The sequence below is a fragment of the Mandrillus leucophaeus genome, unplaced genomic scaffold (genome assembly GCF_000951045.1).
Source record: "Mandrillus leucophaeus isolate KB7577 unplaced genomic scaffold, Mleu.le_1.0 Scaffold114, whole genome shotgun sequence".
Taxonomy (NCBI): domain Eukaryota; kingdom Metazoa; phylum Chordata; class Mammalia; order Primates; family Cercopithecidae; genus Mandrillus; species Mandrillus leucophaeus.
The window spans coordinates 466,946-489,617 of record NW_012099654.1 but is presented as its reverse complement, the minus strand read 5'-3'; the positions used below and the strand labels follow the sequence as shown (position 1 = coordinate 489,617).

The 22,672-nt window shown below is 35.0% G+C and overlaps 1 protein-coding gene across 1 annotated transcript in view; it reads right to left on the bottom strand.

The window, feature by feature from the left end:
- Nucleotides 1-22,672, bottom strand: part of AP3B1 (adaptor-related protein complex 3, beta 1 subunit) — a 328,165-nt gene that overhangs the window by 15,142 nt on the left and 290,351 nt on the right. Inside the window, 3 exon segments of the mRNA XM_011996198.1 lie at nucleotides 2,944-3,041; nucleotides 16,926-17,010; nucleotides 21,590-21,821. Of these exon segments, the coding sequence (XP_011851588.1) occupies nucleotides 2,944-3,041; nucleotides 16,926-17,010; nucleotides 21,590-21,821 (415 nt within the window).

Genomic DNA, 22,672 nt, shown 5'->3' with positions numbered 1-22,672 from the left:
TAAAACACTGTAGAGCCTGTCATATATTAATAAAGGTAAAATCACTGGGAAAATATTTTAAAATTGTCAGCTAAATAATTTGTGGCTTTATTAGAGTCTATCTAAATTTTGGTGAAGGCAGTAGATAGCACTTACTTTAGGCTAATCAGCTGTAATTAACTGCTAAAAGGCAAACCAAATAATGTAAAAAAAATAAAATTCAAAAAAAATTTCTACGTTTTAGATTTGTAATTTAATTCACAAGAAGAAAATGAATAAAAATTCAAAAAAATTTTCTAAGTTTTACATCTGCAATTTAATTCACAAGAAGAAAATGAACAAGAGGAGGCATCTTAGAATAAGGCTTAGGCCTCTTGAAATTAAAACTGCGTGAAGAAACCAAATTAAATATTTTTAAGTAAAAAAGAGATCCCATGTTATTTTCTTATTGAAAGCATCTCACAGCTAGATCATTAACTAATTCTGCAATGCTTGAAACTCACAGCAATGAAATAAATCATGCTTCTGATGGAGGCTTATATACATAACCATCAATATATAGAATAATCTTTCATTTACTACTTTGACTACCAATCTTATTATATATATATCTAAAATGTTTAGCCATGAAACCCTAAATGCAACAACTGAGAAAAAGTGATAGATCATGTTGCATATTAGAAATAAAACTTTTGTTTTTAAAAAATATTAACTTAAAATGCAATACTCTGTTAGAACCACTTTTATTTAATACTATATACTTTTCAGTTATGTATATCTTTAGAATAAAAATGGAACCATATTCCTTATGTTCCTTATTTATAATTTTTTCAGTTAAATTGAATTAACACATTTAACGTACTTCTTGAGTTTTAAAATGTGTCATATGAAATAAGGTATTATGTAAATCCTTTTTATTCAAGGTAGAAAAATCAGTTAAAGCTGGTGTACCCCCGCCCACACACACACACACCCCCCCTTAAATTTACTTGCGTTTTACCTTCCAGAATTTTTCATTGATAAAATCTGAGGAAACAGATTTTTATTCTGATTTAGGATTTTCTGTTAGCGAGAGATTTCTAGGTATCTTTTGTGGAAATAAGCTACGCTCTTACTAGAGCAGTATAACAAATACATGTGTAAAGTTGAGGATTGAGACCTCTATTACCAAACCTGCTGAAACCTATAACTAAAAAGATGCTATTGAAAAGACTCTTTAAACCTGTGCTAAATTTGCCAGCATCAAGTTCCACATCAAAGAATGAATTCAGGAAGACAGAAAGAATGATACAGAAATGCCAAGAGACTTGCAAGGATTTACAAATACTTCATATAAACAAATTTTCAAATAGCTTTATTCAGAGTAGCCTTTCTGCTCTATTAAACATAGCAAACAGCTGCCAGATTTATTCAGACAAATAATCAACAACCATAGAAGTAAAATGGCAGAAGAAAAAGGAATTTTGGCAACAACTCCACAGAGGACCACAGCTATTCTCCAAGTGCACCTCTCTCATGCACTTACGGTTCTGTATGGCTAGTCAGCGAAAAATCCCTCAGTCACAGCAGAGCACAAAAAATTTGATCGAAATATTAAGTATTCTAAACAAAAGCTGAGGGAATGAAAGGGTATATAATAATCTGCTGCTTCAGATAACTTTAGCCGCACTTTTCAAAAAAAGAATATCCCCTTAACAATAAATGTGCCAACGCCTTATTCAGTCACCGTGTGCCACTCACCTTGGTTTGCTGAGCAGATGTAAAGCAGAGAGGCAGGCTTTAGCCAGCAAAGGGTAAGAATAGCAAATATAAGAATCAATTCAATTTGTCAATAGAAAAATAAAATCACAAAGATAATTTTCCTCTATAGCAATAATCAACTTTCCAAGAAATGCAAATCCAAAGAAAGATTTCATCGTTCTTTTTTATCACTTAAATAATGCCCGAGCAAAAATATTACTATTAATTTACAGTCTTGTATGAGATTTTCTTTTTGACACTGTGAATTGCAAAGGCTTAGAGTAAAAACAGTATCTTCAGCATAATAATGGAGTGCCAGGAAGCATGCCCCTCTTCTTAGGTGTAGGTATTCGTGTGTGCCTAGTACGTTCTGGAAGTTTGATGGGTATGATTTACTACCTCAAAGTGAAGGGATCTTTGATAACACCCTCCACAGGAAAAAAATGGCTGAGATTCACATAAAATTGTAAAAACTGCTGACTCTAGCATTTAAATATGCCTTAGTTTTATAAACGTTATTGTTAATTAAACACATAAAATCAGACAGTTATCTCCCCTTATTCACATATAAAAAAAACCACCTCGCTTTTATTAGAAGGTATGTTTGACTCTGGGCAAACTACAGATATTAATATTTGCATTTTGCTGAAAATATTTTCTTTTTAAGTACTTATTTTAAAAATGTTTCAGTTCTAATACGTTCTGACAACACAGCATTTCTTTAATATAGAATTAGGTCAAAAGAAACCAGAAGTATTTTAATGCCATAATTAGGACTTTATTTTGAAGGGTAAGGTAGTTTAATGTGTGCAGGGACAAATACATTAGTAAGACATAAACAGTTCTATAATGAAAAAAATACACAAACATAACAATTATAGTGGTAGGACATCGGTAAAGTCCCCAATTCCTGGCACTTTCAATAATACAAAACCCCTTAGTATATCATCGGGTTGACAAGCAACAACTCTCAGCATTGAAAAGGTGATTAAGAATTAATTTATCATTTTAAAGACATATTAATCAATTTTCAAGTGTGCCAGAAATATAAACAAACATCTATTTTTAAGATTGTAAGTGCAAAGCATTAACAAAAATTGGAAGATTGTGCACTAATATCTGTTAATGGCTATGTATACATGAAAATTTGTTTTAGAGACTGTACAGGAATGAGCACATATTATTTGGTGTGTAAATTTCTAGTAAGTTGTAGACATCTCTCACCTTGCTCTTTCTTAAAATCTTTCTCTGACATGGCCACAGGTAAAAGCAGTTCTCCAACAGGTGGTTGAATATTAACACTGAAGCAATCATCCTTGGTACTGAAGAAAAACAATCAAAGCTGACTAAATGCTTCATAAATAAACATTCATAATACTAAGTAGTTAAATCAATGCAATGAAAGCATATGCTAGCATAGACAGTATAAGGTCTTTTTGGTTTAAATATCACAGCTAAAAAGGTTTAAACATTTTCCTGAACAACATTACTTGCAGAAGAATACATCTGTTTTCTCAATCAGGACTTTTTTAAAAACAAAACTACATAGGTATAGTAAATTATCCCATTTGAAAAATAACTTTAAAAACTTGCAGTAATTGTATGTAACCACTACCACCAGAGAAGCACTTCATGCAGCTTATAGAGAAGTAATATTTTATCTCTAGTTTGCATACATCTTAAAGTATAGAAGATGAAGTGCTTTAGTCTGAAACGGTTAAGATCTCTTTTTAAAAATATTAGTTTTTAATAAAGAAGAAAACAGAGTGACCATATTGTGTTTAGATAGGTGCTAATAGTAATATCTCATCTGCAAACTTGCTTTCGTTAAAAAAAAAAAAAAAAAGCCCTTATTTGCTAGTAGTGCTATTCATTGACATCATTGACCAACATGGTAAAAATTATTATTTCAAATGACAGGATATGAAGAATTTAAGAAAGCCAACCATGTTTGTTCTAATATCAGATAGAAAAACAATAAGTGCATTTACGTAAGTCTCATGACATTATGATCAATAAAAAAATACTAAATTGTCTAAAACATTTTTTAAAGTTAGATGTTTAGGGTTAGGTTGAGTGTATCCTAAATGATAGCAGTGTGTTTGGCTGCAAATAAGCAGAAAATCCAATTAACAGTTTTTTGAGAAGAAGGCATTGATCATTTATAATACAAGAAGTCTTAGAGTTACCAGTCACAGGCTCATTAAGTGGCTTAAAAAAGCCTTTAGAGGCCCAGATTCCTCTAGCTTTCCACTCTGCCATCCTTACTATGTTGGCTTTCATCCTCATGGTTGCCACATGGCTGCTGTATCTCCAGGTACCTAGTTTACATTCCATTGAAGGAAGGGTGGTGATGACAGAGTGTTGAGTAACTGTGTCAACCAAATCTGTTCCTTTTTATCACAAAAGCAAAAGTTTTCAGGAAGTCCAATAGAGGGACTTCTACTTTCATATTAGAACTGGATCCCACAGCCTGTGAGATGGTAGCTAGAGAAACAGGGATTGTGGATAAGAAATACTAAACATTAGGTTAAGAAACACTTGAATTTATTCATGTGTGGGTAGAGACAAATGACATAATATAAAAAAAGAACATAAAATCCACTTTTATTTTATGCTATTATGTATTGTATTCTTGCAAGTGGCCTTATATTTTTTCCATATGTAGATTGTCCAAGGCAAACCAATAACTCCAATTTATTTGTCAATTCAATAAACACTTATTGAATGCAAACTTGATCCTATGTAGTGTGTGAATATCTGGGGATTTAATGCCAAGTGAGATTGGCCCTTCAAGCTCACAAATCTAGTTGGAGGGAAAGAAATTACACTTATAATGGAACGGCAGGCACTACATTAGATATGTGGAAAGCATTCTGCAGGAGTGAGGCTGAGTTTACTTCCAAGAGGAGAAAGACGGCATTCTAGGCCTGTACTTTGGGAATGAGGAGCAGACTAATATGTCAACAGAAGAGGCTGGGGACACATGGCAGAGCATCATATATGGTATGACCACTCATCCCAGTCCTCCCAGGAATAGTCCCAGTTTACGGCTGTTGTGGAATCCTGTCCAGCTGGTGCCTACTTTCACTCTCTAAAGTATCCTGATATGTGTGATAAAGCATATGGTTACTTTACTCATATAACTAAGACAAGGGTGTTTCAGTGTTTCTTGAAGCAATGGGAAACTACTAGAGATTTTTGGCGTAGGAAGGTAAATGGTCCCATTTATGTTTTAGAAACTCCAGTGGCAGTGGTAAGGTGGAGTAAGGGAGAAAACAAAGGCAGGTACACCAGTTAGGAGTCTAAATTAATAGTCTAGGCAGGGTTTTGATTTTTTTTACGCATTTGCTGTGTGTTTTTTTACTTTAATAAAGCCTAAAAAGGATATTAAGAGATAGCTTCTGTTATTTCAAATTTACTGAGAAGAAAACTAAAAAGAAGTTGAACAATATGCCCAAGGTCACACAGCTAGTAACTGACAGCACTGGGATTTGAACCCAGGTGTATCTAACTTCAAAGTCCACATTTATTCCACTATAATATGCAACTTCCCCAGGGTGGGCAGCACTGGGCAGGGGGCAGATGGAGTATTTTATGGATATTCTAGAGTAGAAGGGACACACCTGGTGATGAATGGAGGGAAGAAACTTCACACCTTCTAATGTGAACAACTAGGTGAATGACAAAGTGCTGAAGGAGTTTGGGGACTTAAAGAAAATGATTTGGCTTTAGCCACATTATATTTTGAGTACTGAGTTACCCATGAAGAGATATTCAGCAGATAAATGGAAATACAAATCAAGAATCTGGAGAGAGACTAGCTGCGCATAGTGACATGTGCTTATAATCCTAGCTATTTGGGAGGGTGAGCTGGGAGGATTGCTTCAGCCTGGGAATTTGAGACTACAGCGAACTATGATCATGCTACTGCACTCCAGCCTAGGTGATAGAGTGAGACCTCATCAAGAAAAGAAAAGAAAAGAAAAATAAAAGAAAAGAAAAGAGAAAAGAAAATAAAAAAGAAAGGGAATCAGGAGAGAGGACAGGGCAGTACGTAACAGTCTGGAAGCAGTAAGAATGGTGTAAATGCATGAAAAAATGCTCATCATCACTGGCCATCAGAGAAATGCAAATCAAAACCACAATGAGATACCATCTCATACCCGTTAGAATGGCAATCATTAAAGTCAGGAAACAACAGGTGTAGGGGAGGATGTAGAGAAATAGGAACACTTTTAAACTGTTGGTGGGACTGTAAACTAGTTCAACCATTGTGGAAGACAGTGTGGCAATTCCTCAAGAATCTAGAACTAGAAATGCCATTTGACCCAGCCATCCCATTACTGGGTATATACCCAAAGGATTATAAGTCATGCTGCTGTAAAGACACATGCACACGTATGTTTACCGCGGCACTATTCACAATAGCAAAGACTTGGAACCAACCCAAATGTCTGTAAATGACAGACTGGATTAAGAAAACGTGGCACATATACACCATGGAATACTATGCAACTATAAAAAAGGATGAGCTCATGTCCTTTGCAGGGACATGGATGAGGCTGGAAACCATCATTCTGAGCAAACTAGTGCAAGGACAGAAAACCAAACACCGCATGTTCTCACTCATAGGTGAGAATTGAACAATGAGAACACATGGACACAGGATGGGGAACATCACACATCAGGGCCTGTCGTGGGGTGGGAGGAGGGAGGAGGGATAGCATTAGGAGATATACCTAATGTAAATGATGAGTTAATGGGTGCAGCACACCAACATGGCACATGTATACATATGTAACAAACCAGCACGTTGTGCACATGTACCCTAGAACTTAAAGTATAAAACAAAAACAAAAACAAAAAAAGAATGATGTAAATGGTGTAGGCTAGAGCTGAAGCCTTATGAGTAGATAAAAATCATATAGGAAAAGAGGATACCACAAAAAGGAAAGACTGCAAATCTGGGGAAGACCTGTATTTAAGTAAAAACAGAAGAAGAGCAACTTGCAGAAGAGACTGGAGGAAGAGTGGTCAGGAAAAAAGGCATGTGCCAAATATTGCAGGAGGGCAGAGTAAGATGAGGGATAAAAAGAAGTATAACTGCTAATCTTAGTAAGGCCGTTCAGATTGCAGGAAGACTACACAATGCAGTGAGTTGGAGGGTGAAGGGAAGACTGACAATGGAAGAAGGAACAGAAAGAAGAGGCAAGCTTCCTGAGAATGAAGAGGCAAAGGAATAACACCTAAGGAAACCTGAGCATGTTTAGAGGCTGAGGGGAAAGAGCCAGTAAGGAAGAAGAAACAAAGGAATAACTGGTAGAGCAAGGTCTTAGGAGAGGTAAAAGAGGCTGGGATGAAGAGCACAAGAACTAGGTGAGTGGGTTAGCCCTAGAAAGGAGTAGGATTCTTCTTCAGAAACAGCCAAAAAGGAGTGCTTAAGTGAGAAAGGATTGCAGGTAGGCTACTCAAAGAATGAGACCAAACCTGATGGAGGGGAAGACTTGGTCACATTAAGAGAAATATGTAAAAACTGGTGAAGGACTAGAAGAAGATGTATATATACATACATGGTGTGTATGTGTGAGTGTGTGTGTGTGTATATATATATAAAAAATACATAAATTACAAATGAACTTAGTATGAAATCTAAAATTTCAGCTTCAAGTCATTGTACACAAAGTCCTCCAAAGTCAGAGGCACAAGACAATCCACTGAGACATAGGCAAAAACCCTACTAAATATATATATTTTTTCTCATTCCTTTTAAGGTTCTGTTTTTCTAGGAGACAGGGTCTCAGCTCTGTCACCCAGGCTGGAGTGCAGTGGTGTGATGACAGCTTGTTGCAGCCTCGACCTCCTGGGCTCAACTAATCATCTTCTCTCAGCCTCCCAAATAGCTGGGACTACAGACACACGCCACCATGCCTAGAAAATTTTTTTTTTTTTGAGACAGAGTCTCACTCTGTCACGCAGGCTGGAGGGCAGTGGCGCAATCTCAGCTCACTGTAACCTCCACCTCCTGGGTTCAAGCAATTCTCCTGCCTCAGCTTCCCTAGTAGCTGGGATTACAGGTGCCCGCCACCTCGCCTGGTTAATTTTTGTATTTTAGTAGAGACGGGGTTTCACCATGTTGGCCAGGCTGGTCTCGAACTCCTGATCTCAAGCAATCCACCTGCCTTGGCCTCCTAAAGTGCTGGGATTACAGGCGTGAGTCATTGCGTCTGGCTTTTTTTGTTTGTTTGTTTGTTTGTTTTTTTGTAAAGACAGAGTCTTACTATATTGCCCAGGCTGATCTTGAACTCCTGGGCTCAAGTGATCCTCCTGCCTTGGCCTCCCGAAGTTGTGGGATTATAGGCATAAGCCACTGTGACTGGCCTCTGTTTTTGTATGTTTTAGTAAATACCTGTTAGCACAGTGAGAAATATACACACATACATATATATACACACACACACATATATAATTACAAATAAACTTCTAGAGAGTACATACTCAAAATATTTTTACTAATAGAGGTATACAATTTTAAAAGTTAGGGGACCACTGAGTTACATCATTATGTACAACACTTTTGAATTACTTGTTTATACTTTTTAACAGAACCTCTCTTCCCAACGCTCCTGAAGGACACCACATACTCCTCAATTAAAAGTGGCTGGACAGCTATGATGCCAAGGGAGACGGGTGGGGTGTTAGGGGAGAGAAGAGGCAGGAGATCTGCCTTCTGAGGCATCTATGAAAGTCTAGCTGTTTGCAGAGGGTGGGGAAAGTGATCCTGAAATGCCCCTCCTAGCAACAAGCAAGGCGTTAGAGAGCTCAACTGAAACACTTCTCGGCCTTTCTCGTAGCTGAGAGTGATCAAGTGACCCAGTCATGACCAATGAATTATAAACAGAACTTCAGTGGGGATTTTGGAGAAAGTTTTGTTTTCCTGACATAAACCTGGCTCCTTTCTCCATGTCATTTCTTTCCTTTTTTCTGCCTGGAATGCAGATGGAAGCCTGGAGGTGGAGCAGCCATCTTGTGACCAAGAAGTTGACCAGCATTTGCTAACAAAATTAGCACATGAAACAAAAAGGTGGAAGACCTTACGTCCTGAAGATACTGGGAAGCTACTGCACCAGCTCTGAACTGCCAAACCCTTGCAGTTCTTGTTCTAGGAGAATAATAAATCCTTATTTGGTCATGCCACTGCAGTTGGGTTACTGTTACAACCAAATACAAAATCCAACATAACTAGTACATAAGTCACTTTGTAAGCCGGTTTCATCTTGTAAGCAAGGTGTGGCTTATAACAGAACTAAGATGGAACACTTCCTCTTTATTTGGGGGAACTTTTACTTTCATGTACATGAGTGTTCTAGGATGTCCTCCAGTTTATATGCATCTCCTTTTCTACCATTTTGCCTTCTTTTTGGTTTATTTCTCTCTCCATGTAGCTTTTCTTTACCTTTTTCTTCACAACCCCTTTGATTAAACAGGGGAGAGACAGATTATCTCCATTTCTACGCGTAACTGCCTCAACATGGATAGGGAATGTGAAAAATGACTCATGATAGATGTAAATTTGTCAGAATTAACAGTTACCAGATCAATGAAGCACTATTGTTAGGGTAGCTTTAAATAGCCTAGCTACATAGGACCAGATGGCATAAAAGTTTAATGTAAGGCAAGACTCTACTTGGTACACATTTAACTGTAGCATATATTCTTGTACTACATGTAATCTCAGTTCATGGATTCCTTTACAGGATCCAAACTGGTAAAGTTTGCAGGTAAGATAAACAGGCGAGCAGCCTATTCTGAGACTCAAGTTTTTCATCTATGAATGAGTGACATTTACCTTGCAGGCTAGTTTTAACTATTAAAGGACATAAAATGAAATAAGGCACAGGAGGTACTCAAAACCTACATACGTAATAGGGATATATCATTATTTCAGTATTCCCCCACTAATTATCATTTCCAATTGTTCTCCGTTATAAACAATGCTTAAATAATATACTTGGCTAGATCTATTTCTGTACAAGCACAAATACTTCTCTAGGCTTGATATCCTAAAAGTGAAATTGCTGAGTTCAAAAGTCTGAATATTTTACAGATATTGCCAATTTACAGTCCCACAAACAGCATACAAGAGTACATGTTTTTCTCTACCTTTCTTGTCAATACCAAATATAAAACTTATTCTAAAACCTTGCCAATCTGATGAGTGAAATGTTTTAATTTTTATTTCCCTGAATACTAGTGCTGTGGAGCTACCTTTACTTTTTCCAAATAAGGGTCTTCACACCATTTACTGAATGGTCCATTCTCCCCACAGATTTGAAATGTCACCTTGATGACATACAAAATTTTTACATTTCTAAATTCTCTGGTTTCATTGGTTCTTGTGCCAATGTCAATTATACAGAATAAAAATATTCTTGTGGCTTTAAGGAGTATTTTTAAATTATTATAGAGAAAGACTTTTTTCATTAAAAATGGTGACTTTTCTTGTGCATTTTCTTTTCCAGTTGAATTTTAGAAGTTTGTCAAGTTTCTTGAAAAGGTCTACTGGCATTTAGCCTAGAATCACATTGAATTTGAAGATTAATTTGAGGTTCAATACTGTCTCCCATTTAAAAACACAGTATATTTCTTATTATTTTTATTATTTTGCTTATATTTCTTTACATTTAATTATATCTTCCTTTATGCCCTTTAGGAAAGTTTCAGGGTTTTTCTTCTCCCTACATAAGTATCTGTATCACCTTTCTAAACTCATTAGTTTAAATAATAGATTTTCTGTTGATTCCAACTTTACGGGTTAATAATTATGTTGAATAGGCCGGGCGCAGTGGCTCACACCTGTAATCCCAGCACACTGGGAGGCCGAGGCGTCAGGAGTTCAAGACCAGCCTGGCCAGCATGGTAAAATCCCATCTCTACTAAATATACAGAAATTAGCTGGGCCTGGTGGCGCGTGCCTGTAATCCCAGCACTTTGGGAGGCCGAGATGGGCGGATCACGAGGTCAGGAGATCGAGACCATCCTGGCTAACACGGTGAAACCCCGTCTCTACTAAAAAAACACAAAAAAATTAGCTGGGCCTGGTGGCGCGTGCCTGTAATCCCAGCTACTCGTGAAGCTGAGGAAGGAGAATCACTTGAACCTGGGAGGCGGAGGTTGCAGTGAGCCGAGATTGTGCCACTGCACTCCAGCCTGGGCAGCAGAGCAAGACTCCGTCTCAAAAAAAAAAAAAATATATATATATATATGTGTGTGTGTATATATATATATATATATATATAATTTTGTCTCTTCTTTTCCAGGATTTATACTGCAAATGGCGTTTACTTGCCTTTCTGTATTGGCTAGAACTTCCACTATAATGTAGAATATAGTGTGGACAGCAGATATCCTTGTTTTGCTTTTCTGACTTAAAAGAGATTGTTTCTGATATTTCATGTGGCTATGGGTAACTCATATGGGCCAGAAGTCATTTGAATTTATAACTACAACTGATGTCCATCTTCATATGTTATCCTTTTGCGCTTTAAAATCAGGGTGATGCTAGACTTACACAATGACATGGCATGATTTCCTTTTCTTTTGTTCTAGAAAAACTTCTCTTTTTTAAGGTTCTGATACAATTTAATTGTTTTTATTTCTAATTTATAGTTTTCTAGGAAACCATTAATTTCATCTAAATATTCCAATTTATTGGTATAGACTGTATAGTATTATTTTGTAACTTAAAAGATCTCTGTGCTTTATCATCTTTCTCCTCTCTAATCTTTCTTAGGTGTCTTTTTTCTTTAATCATATAAACCCATAGTTTTCCTTTTTTTTGTAAATCCTATATGTGCTTTTAAAAAAATCAGTATTTTCTGCACACAGGAAACAAGGAATTCTATGTAAACATATATATCTTAGATCCAGCTTGGTAATTAAATCATTAAACCTGTATGTATCTATACCTATTTATCCTTACTCTCTGATTTGTCAACTTCTGATGTGCATGTTAAAATATACTATGATTATGGCTTTGACAATTTCTCCTAGTATTTGTATTATTTTCTGCTTTATAAATTACAAAACTGCATGGTTTAAAGGTTTGTAACAATTGTATTTTCTTGGAGGGTTACAATGAGCACAAAATATTCTATTATTACTTTTTACCTAAAATACTTCTTAATTTTTCTAGTTTTAGCACATCTATCTTATGCATGCATACGCACACACACGCACACACACACACTTCATCTTTCTAATCTCAACTTTTCTGTGCCATTCTCTCTTAGTGAAGGTTCTCATAAATAGCACATGTTAAATTTTGTTTTTTACCTGTTTAGTAAAAGTAGGATTTAATTCTCTGACATGAATTGTGAAAATGAGTATGTGTGGTGTGCATGGCCTCTCCAGCCATCTTGTTTTGTTTTCTATTTGCCATGCTTTTTCCTCTTCCTCTTGGTTAAACCGGTCAAGTTTTAAACTTTTATTTTAAATTCTTATTATTTTTTAATAGAGACAAATTCTCGCTATGCTGGCCAGGCTGTTCTTGAAGCCCTGACCTCGAGGGATCCTCCTGCCTTGGCCTTCCAAAGAGATGGGATGACAGGTATAAGCCACCACACGCAGTCCTGATCAGGTTTTAATTACTCCCTTTCTTCCTAGTTGTTTAGAAGTTATAATACGTCACATTTCTATAATTTTAGTGGTTATCTTTAATATTTTAAACCATATTTAAACTTATTTTTGCCATCAATAAACTCTCTTCTCAGACATAACAAGAACCCATATACTAGGGTTCTTGTATACCTGTATACCTCTTGCCTCTGTGGGGATTTTGGTTCCAATGTATTGTTAATATTTATTTTTCACATTATGTCAACAATTATTTTTATACATTGATAAATTTCATAGGTAGAATTCTTTGCTCACTACTGTTTTATTAATTCTACGTTTTTCTCTGTCTCAGATTTTTTTTTTTTTTTTGAGACAAGGTCTCACTACATTGCCCAGGCTGGAAAGCAGCGGCTATTCACAGGTGCAATCATCGCACACTGTAACCTCTAATTCCTGGGCTCAAGCTGTTCTCCTGCCTCAGCCTCCTGAGCAGCTGGGACTACAGGCATGCATCACCATGCCTGGTTCTGTCTCAGATTTCAGAAAATATTCTATTACAGTATATCTTTGAGTAATCCTTTCAGAAAGGATGTGTAGGTGGTAAACTGAATGCTAGACTCTTTCCTTCACTGAAAAATGACTATTTGGTATTTTCAAAATTTTAAAGGTCATTTCCTTTACCTTCTGGCTTGCAGAACTGATACAAGTATGTGAAATTTGAATCCATTCTCATTCTTGTCTGTTTTTTAGGTAAGCTCCTTTCTTCTCTGCTTTGGAAGAGAATAGGATATTCTTCTCCTTATCAAAAATTCACCAGGATGTGGTCTTTTTCATAGTTTTTCACATTCACCCTGTTTGGCCCTCTTAATCTAAAGGCTTGTGTGTTTCTTTTGTTGGGCCACATGTTCATTCATTCATTCATTAGGGGTAGGGATACACTCTGTCGCCTAGGCTGGAGTGTAGTGGTGCGATCACAGCTCACTGGAGCCTTCAACTCCTGGGTTCCAGTGATCCTACCACTTCAGTCTCCCAAGTGGCTAGGATGACAAGTGTGTGCCACCATACCTGGCTAATCGTTTTTGATTTTTGGTAGAGATGAGGTCTTGTTATGTTATCTAGGCTGGTCTTGAACTCCTGGGCTCAAATAATTCTCCTGCTTTGGCCTCTCAGCGTGCTACCAGGATTATGGATGTAAGCCACCACGTCCAGCAGAAAATGTTCCTCTATAATTTATTTTCTAAATTATTTCTTCCCTTCATTGTCTTTTCTTTCCTGCCAGAGCTCCTATGAGATGAACTGATCCTTTTAACCTTCCTTATTTTCTGTCTCTGCCTTTTTGCTTTGTATTCCAGCTGATTTCCTTGACTCTTTCTTCCAGAATGCTCAATCAGTATTCAGTTGTGTCCATCCCATTATTCATCTACTGAGTTAGCAACTATCATTACTACGGGTCTCCTCTCCCCTGGGTGGGCTGACTAAAGTTTTATTTTTTGTAAGTGGACGAGATATGATTGGTTACGTGGACATGAAGTTGGAGGCAGGCAGGCAGGCAATGGCCTTTCCTCCCCACCAACAAACGTAACACTGGCTTTACCCTAGTGGTGAGGATCTGAGAATATTTTGGATAGATACTCTCTTGGATAAAGCTATACTTCATCTCATCTCCGACCATTCTTGCTTCCTTCACACAAACTCAAACCTTGCTCTGTTCTTGTAGGTCCCCACATTCACACCAAAACGTCTTTCCCAGGCAAGTGGCTTGTTCTCTTTACAGTTTTATTCTTAAGTCTCAAATGTGTATGTTGCCTGCTGTCAGATGTAAGATTGGGGATCTAAGGGGCTGGAAGGAGTTAATTCCCTGATGACTGTCTGAAGCCCCCTACTCACTTCGTGCTTGATGTTCTGCCAAATTGGTTCTTACCATTATGGTAGTTTTCTCCCATGAGTGTTTTTCCCTGTGATTTTTATTTTCTCTGTTATTGTTTATCTACTCCTATTTATTTTCTGTCAATAATGCCTCACAATTTCTGGTCAGCTAAAGGCATTCTTTATCTTATATTTTTAGTGCTCATTCACTATTAAAGAATGTATTTTCTTTTTAATGGATCTTTGGACAAAAACATGTGCTCAGTTATCTAACTAGCTCTAAGCTGTGTGACTTCCCATACCGCTTAATACATGCATGCCTGCTGATTACAAGGATGAGGCTCTGTTTATGTACTGCACTAACTTTTAGACAGATATATTTATGTATGTTGTGCACATATTCGATCTCAATAAATTTAATCAAGAATTTAATTTGATGACCATTTAAAAATGCAAAGCAAAAAAGAGGCATAAATGCTTATCAAATATGCATATAACTACATAGCTTAATATAACAGTTCTGTCTATATCTATTCATCCATAGATACAATTATAATGATAAAGAATTAATCCAGAAGCTAAAGCAGGATCATTTTACTCTCATTTTTTTTATTCTAACAAATAAGAGTATCTGACAGGCTTTTGGTCCATATTCTCAGCATTTCTGAAGGCTTCTTATCAAATACGCTGTTATTACCCATAATTTTATGTATCGATTTGTATAATGTATTTCAAGGAAAAAATTCAATATCAGCCATTCTTGTTTCTTTTTTTCTTTTTATTGAACTACCAAGACTAATACAGCACATCACTAAGCAAAAAGTGCTATTTACTATGCAAAAGGCACAGTCAGTGATTGGCATCTAAGACCAATTGATCTACCCATTACCACTATCTCCCTACCCCCACAAGCACTACTATGAAGCTATTGATTTAAACACTGTCGATCGGTTTCCATTTTCTGATTTTGGGCAGGCCAATTAAGAAAGTGAGTAATTGTGATTACACTGCTTCAGGATCAATTACATTTGATGCAAGACAAAGTGCTCTTTTTGGAACACACACACAAAATTTTTGATCTAGCATGCTGCTGTGCTTAACAAAAACTAAAATAAATAATTTGTATCTTTATATCAGCAAAACATACTAATGTAAATGCTTTTAATAGCCAAGACATTTTCTATGTGAAATACATGAATTATTTTCCTAAAGTTAGTCTGAAAGAAATATAGAAAAATACTATTCACATACACTCCTTGGTATAAGATAAAAGTCAAATACTACATGCATATATATCCATCCTTAAAGGGACTTAGTTAATTATGAAAGACAAAATGCAAATCCTGTTCAAGAGACTATGAAGGAAGTCTTTGTAATAAAAATTGGGAAAAAACCCCCCAATTACATAGGAATCAAAAGGTTCTTTATATAAATTGATAAGAAAAAGGAATATTTTTTAGTTCTTAATTTTGGTCTAACTTGATACTTGAGCTTTGTCATTGGGTTCACATTGTCCAAATCATTAAAATGAATATACCTCCGGTGTTAGAGGCAAATCTATTTAGAGTGATGTTACTCATAGCCTGTTGTTCAGTAATATTGATCTGTGTTGTTTGTCTAATAGAAAAATAATAAACAATTACTAGGCAATGTTGAGAAAAGTAATCAGTTTTTATATATCACTAATATAGCAGACCTCCCAAAACATAAAGGTGATGATCTGCATAAAATCAATGTGTTATGCTACATTGCTTATATTTATCATTGCAGGTTCTCGGCAATAAAAGGTATAACATTAGGCCAGAATTACTGGTAAACTGAAAAGGTATATGAAAATGAAAAGTTTACTATGTTTAATCTATACATTTATTTTAAAATGTCTATTTCTAAAACTTCAAGACTTTTCAATCATAACAAATTCTGTTCTAAGCTGGCTAAAATGTAGATAAAATGTCTCAATTCTTTTTAGAATAAAAACAAAGAAACTTCAACTCAAAATAGCCAATTGTGCCTAAAAGAAAAAGAGTTCAAAGATAATTCTCAATGATGCATGAATACAGCTTTGTACTAATTTGCTAACAGCCTCTGAATTTCACGAGAAATGTATAAAGCATTATAGAAAAACATTAACAACAAAATCCAATCCTAGAAAAGCTCTTCTGAATAGCATTCAGCTATGAAACCTTTGCCAACTGCATAAATGTTCTCTTTTGACTTTTATCAAAGCAGTTTGTAAATCGATTTAAAAAGGAAACAAAAATGTGTGGGTTTTAGGTACTGATGGAATCAATAATACTCCACTTAAGAATCTCAAGATAACATGTATGTATATCTCAAAAGAGATCTTCTCTGAGCTATTTAATAATATTATTAATGTTTTTAATTTCTCCTGGATCTTCCTCATTAATTTTCTTATAAATTTTCTAAAACTGGAGTGATAAGTTAAAAATTACTTAGTAGTAGCTCCTTTCTTTAACCAACAAACCATGAATTTCAATCACATATGGCAGATTGTAATGGCTAGGTGTGTAACGAATGCTAAAAATACATACATTGCACACAATTTGTACAACTATTCCAAGGCAGTCTAAACATTAGCAAAGCAAAACACATTTGTTTAAATGTTTTGTCTTTCACATACACACAAAAACTGTTGAAAGCTTAGTTTTTGATCTGCTATCCTTTACAGGTTATATAAAAAATAGAAGAACAATTGAACTTACCACAACTGGAAACTGGCAGTCTGAGTAGAATCACAAAAGTCAATACCCATTGAAACTGTAATGGATCCCTCAGGCTCAAGAGAGTCTAGGAAATAAGATAATTTAGACATGAAAACACAGAGGATGTGAAAAAAAGGCAAACTAAACATTGAAAATTTAGGTAATGCTTGTAGTTTGGTTCAAACAGTGAAATTTAATGATGGCTTAAAAATTTTAAACTAAGAATATTAAAGCAAATTATAAAGTAACCTAACTATTCTGTTTCAAGGTTTTCTTTTTCACAAATTAATTCTGCACACACACCAATGAACACATTATACCCGTTTCAGAAATACATATCTTCCTGAGAAATTTCATGTTTTCTAATATTATCTCTATAGGTATTGAAAATGAGAAGGAATTAAATGTGTTCTTGTTTCGCATACCTGTAATGGACTTTGGGAGTTCATAAGAGGTTATGTACTTAAAACTATGGCATGTTTATTCTAGATATAAAAAGTAAATTTTAAACAATGTTTCAAATTTTCAATGAAAAAAATTCTAAATTAAAAAATGTAAATAAAGTTGGAAGAAGAAATTAAGATGCACTCAGAAATTAATTAAGAGATCTCACATTGAAACCAAAATGTTAAGTCTAAGTGCATTAAATACTCAAAAAAAATATGTGGCAGATTAGATTATCTTGATAAAACAAAAAATAAAATGACATTTGATAGATTTGGAATTTCTGAAGCTTCATCTATCACCTAACCAAGTATAGGAAATAACTATACCAACATACAATACAGTTTTTTTTTTTTTTTCAGTTAACAATGACAAAACTTAAGTCAAACAAGAAAAAAATTTTATTCTGCTTATGATTTGAAAGTTTAGCTATACCTTAGAATAACTGAGGGCATCTTAAATAAATATGTATATATTTGTTTATATATAGAAATTGTCCATTTTTGATTTCTACTTTGCTCAAAGTATTCTGCATAATTGCAGCTATACCATACAATCACTTTATATTTAGCTTTATATATTCTCTATACTTCCTATCAGACATAGTTATATTTTAGGAAGCACACTTCTAATTCAATAGATTGTGACTATTCTAGGGCTTATTGGTAAGTATGATTTGTCATTGAAAGCAAACCATGATACAGAAGATGGTATGGTTGGGATAAAATAATAATTCAATAAGCTTCATTTATTAAGTATTATGTTTATATCTCATAGGCTCAATGAGGACTAGGTATTACAAGAGAGCATTTGTTCAATGCTGATTTTAAAATGCTATTTGTTAGGCAAAGGAAGTATGTTAAAAAAAAAAAAAGTAATAATTAAAATGCTATTTGCTCAGCGGTATGTATGTTGGTCTGCTGATTCTAGTTTCAATTTCATTTGTTTACAAACCTAACATTTACCAGGATGTCACTCAAACACCAGAAGACTTGCTCCCTAAATCTCTAGCAAATAGGCTTTACTGTAGGGTAAATAGCTATAATGATATATACATTTTTTTCATTTCTCATAAAGCTGTGTGCTGTCAACAGTTTAGAGCTTTGTCAGTCACACACTGCTCAAGGCTATCTTTAACGAATTCTTAATGCCTTCTGTGCCATAACTATTTTGGGGTTTGGTCTTGTTTTTATCTGATACATTAGTAGCAAATTCTGTCATCTCCAAAACATGATGGCATTCATGATTTTGATCTCCCTTCATCATGTATCTTTGTATATCATTTGACAAAGTGACAGCTCTCAAGATGCTTTGTTGATAGCACTCTTTGACACTGTTTGATACTGTCTTCAGTCTTAAGATAATTAACTGTGAGCTTACTGCCATGCTAATTCTGGGGGACAGTCCACGATCAATGGCATGTTTTATTATATAGATGCCTCAGGAGCAAAATGATCAGCATAAAATTATTCAAATAATGGATTTTTATAATACTTGGAGCCGACTAAACTGGGTAAGCGTACCCAATTAGGTGTCTATATTTAGATACAATTTCTAGATTTGCTCCTATATATTTGAGATGGCTATGTAGAAATGGCTGAAAAACACTGGCTCTGTTACACCACACCATTAATATCAACACATGAAATCATATAGGATGCCATTTACTTTGATGCAACAGTCGTACAGTAACTGTTAAAATCTTAGCTGATCTCAAATTTGTCAACCACTAACATAAAGCCACTGAATATAGTACAGAGAGTGTAAGGCTATTCTTTGTGTCTTAAAAAAAACCCTCCTATATACTAGGTCTCTTTGGGGAAAATGGAATATTATTCCTAATGTTCTTGCAAGGAATACAGTTTCATGCCAAACACAGGGTGAAATTGAGAAAAAAAGTCATTGCACATTACAGACAAAACCAGATTGGTGGCAAACAAGAAAACTGCGGACTCCTTTAACGTGTATACATGCTTAAAAATAAATAAAACAAATTGCTTACCTCCCTTATTTTACTAAAACACTAAAACACAGCATTTGTTTTCTGTTGCATTCTTAAAATGTTTTTGGAGGACTAATTTAGACATATTATATTCCTTAACCCTACAATCTATTGATAATAGTGTCATCTAGGTGGTGTTACATACAAGTACATACTGCAGAGGAAATAACTCTGTATCTTGAAGGCATTCAATAAATGCCAACAAAATGAATGAAACATACAGTCATAAAAATTTGTCTAAGAATGAAAAAGAAAAGCCTACAACCAATACTGAGGCAATGGTAAACATTCATATTTTATTTCTGTGTTAAAGTCATACTATGAAATTTATTATATTTATTTCTTCTATTCTACATAGGCCAACAAAAGGTCAACTCATCAACTCATTATGTCAGCTCAAAGAAAAATTAATACTGTTCTACTGTTTTAACCTTTGGATAACATTTTCGACCTTCAGACAATTCATATATCTGCTGCTTGACACTTCCTAAACTAATTTTTTTTTAACTAGGTAAAAAAGGTTGAATTACAAGCAATAAAAAGAACACAATAATTCCCTGGCAATATATTAACTTCATACGTTACATAGTAAAAATTAGGATACTTTGTGTTCTTTAAATAGTGTCTTAATTATCCAAATATTTTAAAAAATTAAGTGGATTTTGAAATCAGCTTACTTTAAATCCACTTTTTTTACTCTGGTTGCTTATAAAATTTTACGAGGCTTTATCAAAAATTGTTTTATTCCTTTGTGTAAAAATATAACACACACAAAAAATGACTTTCTTTACCGAAAGATTCATGAAAACCAGAGGAGAAAATTCAACAATGCCAAAGAGCTCAGATGAAGAAAAATGGAAGAGTTATGTGAAACAATGAGTAAAGAAGGCACAATTACCTAATTTTACTTTCTCCTGGTCAAAAGGCGTTGTTGATCTTAAGTATTATAAAAAGGAGCTATCTGGAGCATTATGGTTATAACATTTGGAAGATACAATGACATAAACCTTTTATTACTTTTAATTGATGTTTTGCCTGAAGATTCTCTCAACTAAACCTTAGGGCTATCTCCACTTACAAAAACCAAAAAGAATAGAGATAGACATTCTAAATATTACACTAATTCAAATTCAAAGACAGACATACAATTGTTACATTTAATGTTTAAAGGGTATATTTTTAGCAAAATACTTTAAAAACGCAAAGGGGATGAAAAACGGCCACTGACACTTTGTTGGAGAGACAACCGGATGCGGTGGGCACAGAAGCAACCTGGAAAGCGCATGCCAAAGCTGGGGGCAGCCGCTGCTCAGCACCTACTCACTGGCTGCTGCATGTGGGATAAAGGGCTGGTACTGCCATATTTTATGCTCTGCTCCAAGAAAAGTGAGATTTCTCATTTTTTAAAATGTAAAAGCATCTTGATTTTTAAATGGTGGCAACAGATTGAAAACATGTAAAAATCAGATGTGGATAAATACCAGTGATACCCTCTGCGCTACCGTATATTCTACACATGGAGAGGAAGATAAGCAGACTAGTCTACATCAGGGGTGTGCAATCTTTTGGCTCCCCTGGGCCTCAGTAGAAGAAGAACTGTCTTGGGCCACACATAAAATACACTAACACTAATGATAGCTGATGAGCTAAAGAAAAAATAATCGCAAAAAAAATGTCATAATGTTTTAAGAAACTTTATGAATTTGTGGGAGGCTGCATTCAAAGCTGTCCTGAGCCACAGGTTGGACAAGCTTGGTCTATCTCCTCTCAGTCTTCACTCTTCAACTTACGGGAAGGTGAAGGGAAACAGGAAAAGATCTCGAGATACAAGAAGTATTGCATTCAGAAATGCAGAGCGATTTTCTTGCTTTTAAGACACAATAAACCACCTAAAATTACGTAGGGAATGAAGCTGACCAGGAGGAGAGATGGGGGAAGGTGACGCAGGTAGGTAAAACATGGTGGCAATCTTGACTCTGCAAACCCAGCCTTCCATCACTACTGGTATTACTATTACTGGGACCTGATTCACTAAGAGCAAAGAAATGTGTTTATCTTATATGATAAATTCAGTTTAACAAGAAAAAGCAAATATAAACAGAATATGCTAATTGTCAATACAATCATGTTCTATTTTACTATTTTAATAAAAAGTATTCTACTTTACTTTTAAAGTGATCAAATATGGTTAAGGTTTTAAATGAGAATTAATATTTACCTATTGGATTAAAAACATGCATTTTCAGGCCTATAGGAAGCTTTTTTTCCCCTATGTGGATATTTTCTATCTTTTGATCAGTAGTGTTATTCAGTGTTATTTGTATAGAGACCATCTTATCACCAAAAATGCAAGGCTGTCTTGGAAAGAAATAATGGGCAGCTAGTCCTTTTCCACTCATTCGATGAAGCAGCACGTGAGTTTTCGTTGGTACAAATACAGGAGTACTGACCTATTACACATGGGAAAAAGAAAAAAAGATGAGTTAGTGAATATAGTTATTCTTCTAGAAAACACACAAACATTTATGACATTTAATTCTTGGTTCCCCTAAAGTATTATATGAACTACAATAACAAACATTAGTAGGATATCACACACATAGATATTAGTCAGAAATGATACAAAGAAGTAAATGCCCTCAAAACTGTATAAAAATTTCTCTGTAACCTCCAAGCATATATTACTTTTTTTTTTTTTTTTTACAACATAAGCTTAATAAGAAGAGCATAATCTCAGTAATACAAACATACTTTTTTTTTTTTTTTTTTGCGGGGAAGGGGGAGGGATTTATAAACTTTGTTAGTTTTTTTCCCTAGATCCTCTGTATTTGGCCATCTTGCTAACTTTCTTATTGGTTTTAGCAGTTTGTCAATTGATTTTCTTGGGTGTTTTAGTCAACTACCAAAATGAACACCTTGGACCTTCATTTCCAATCCTGACTCTTTGAACTGGCTTTTTGTTTTTATTTTCTTTCTCTGCAAACTGAAGACCATGGCCCCCAGGATAAGGTGGCTTCTTCCTTTGCCTTAATGATTGAAAAGATCTCTACTTTGAGATCAAGTTAACTATTCACTTACATTTTCTTCCAGTCCTTTGATGGTTTCAAATTTTAATTCATATAGAATTGATTGATTTTGATAAATTGACTCCATATTTAATTATTTTTCTCCAGATACATGAACTAATTGTCCCTACATAAGCTAATGAATAGTCTTTCCTCAATGATTGTAAATGCAAAAATTCTAATTATTTATGTACTAGGAGATATTTCTGGGCCTTGATTGTCCTGTTAAACCAGTG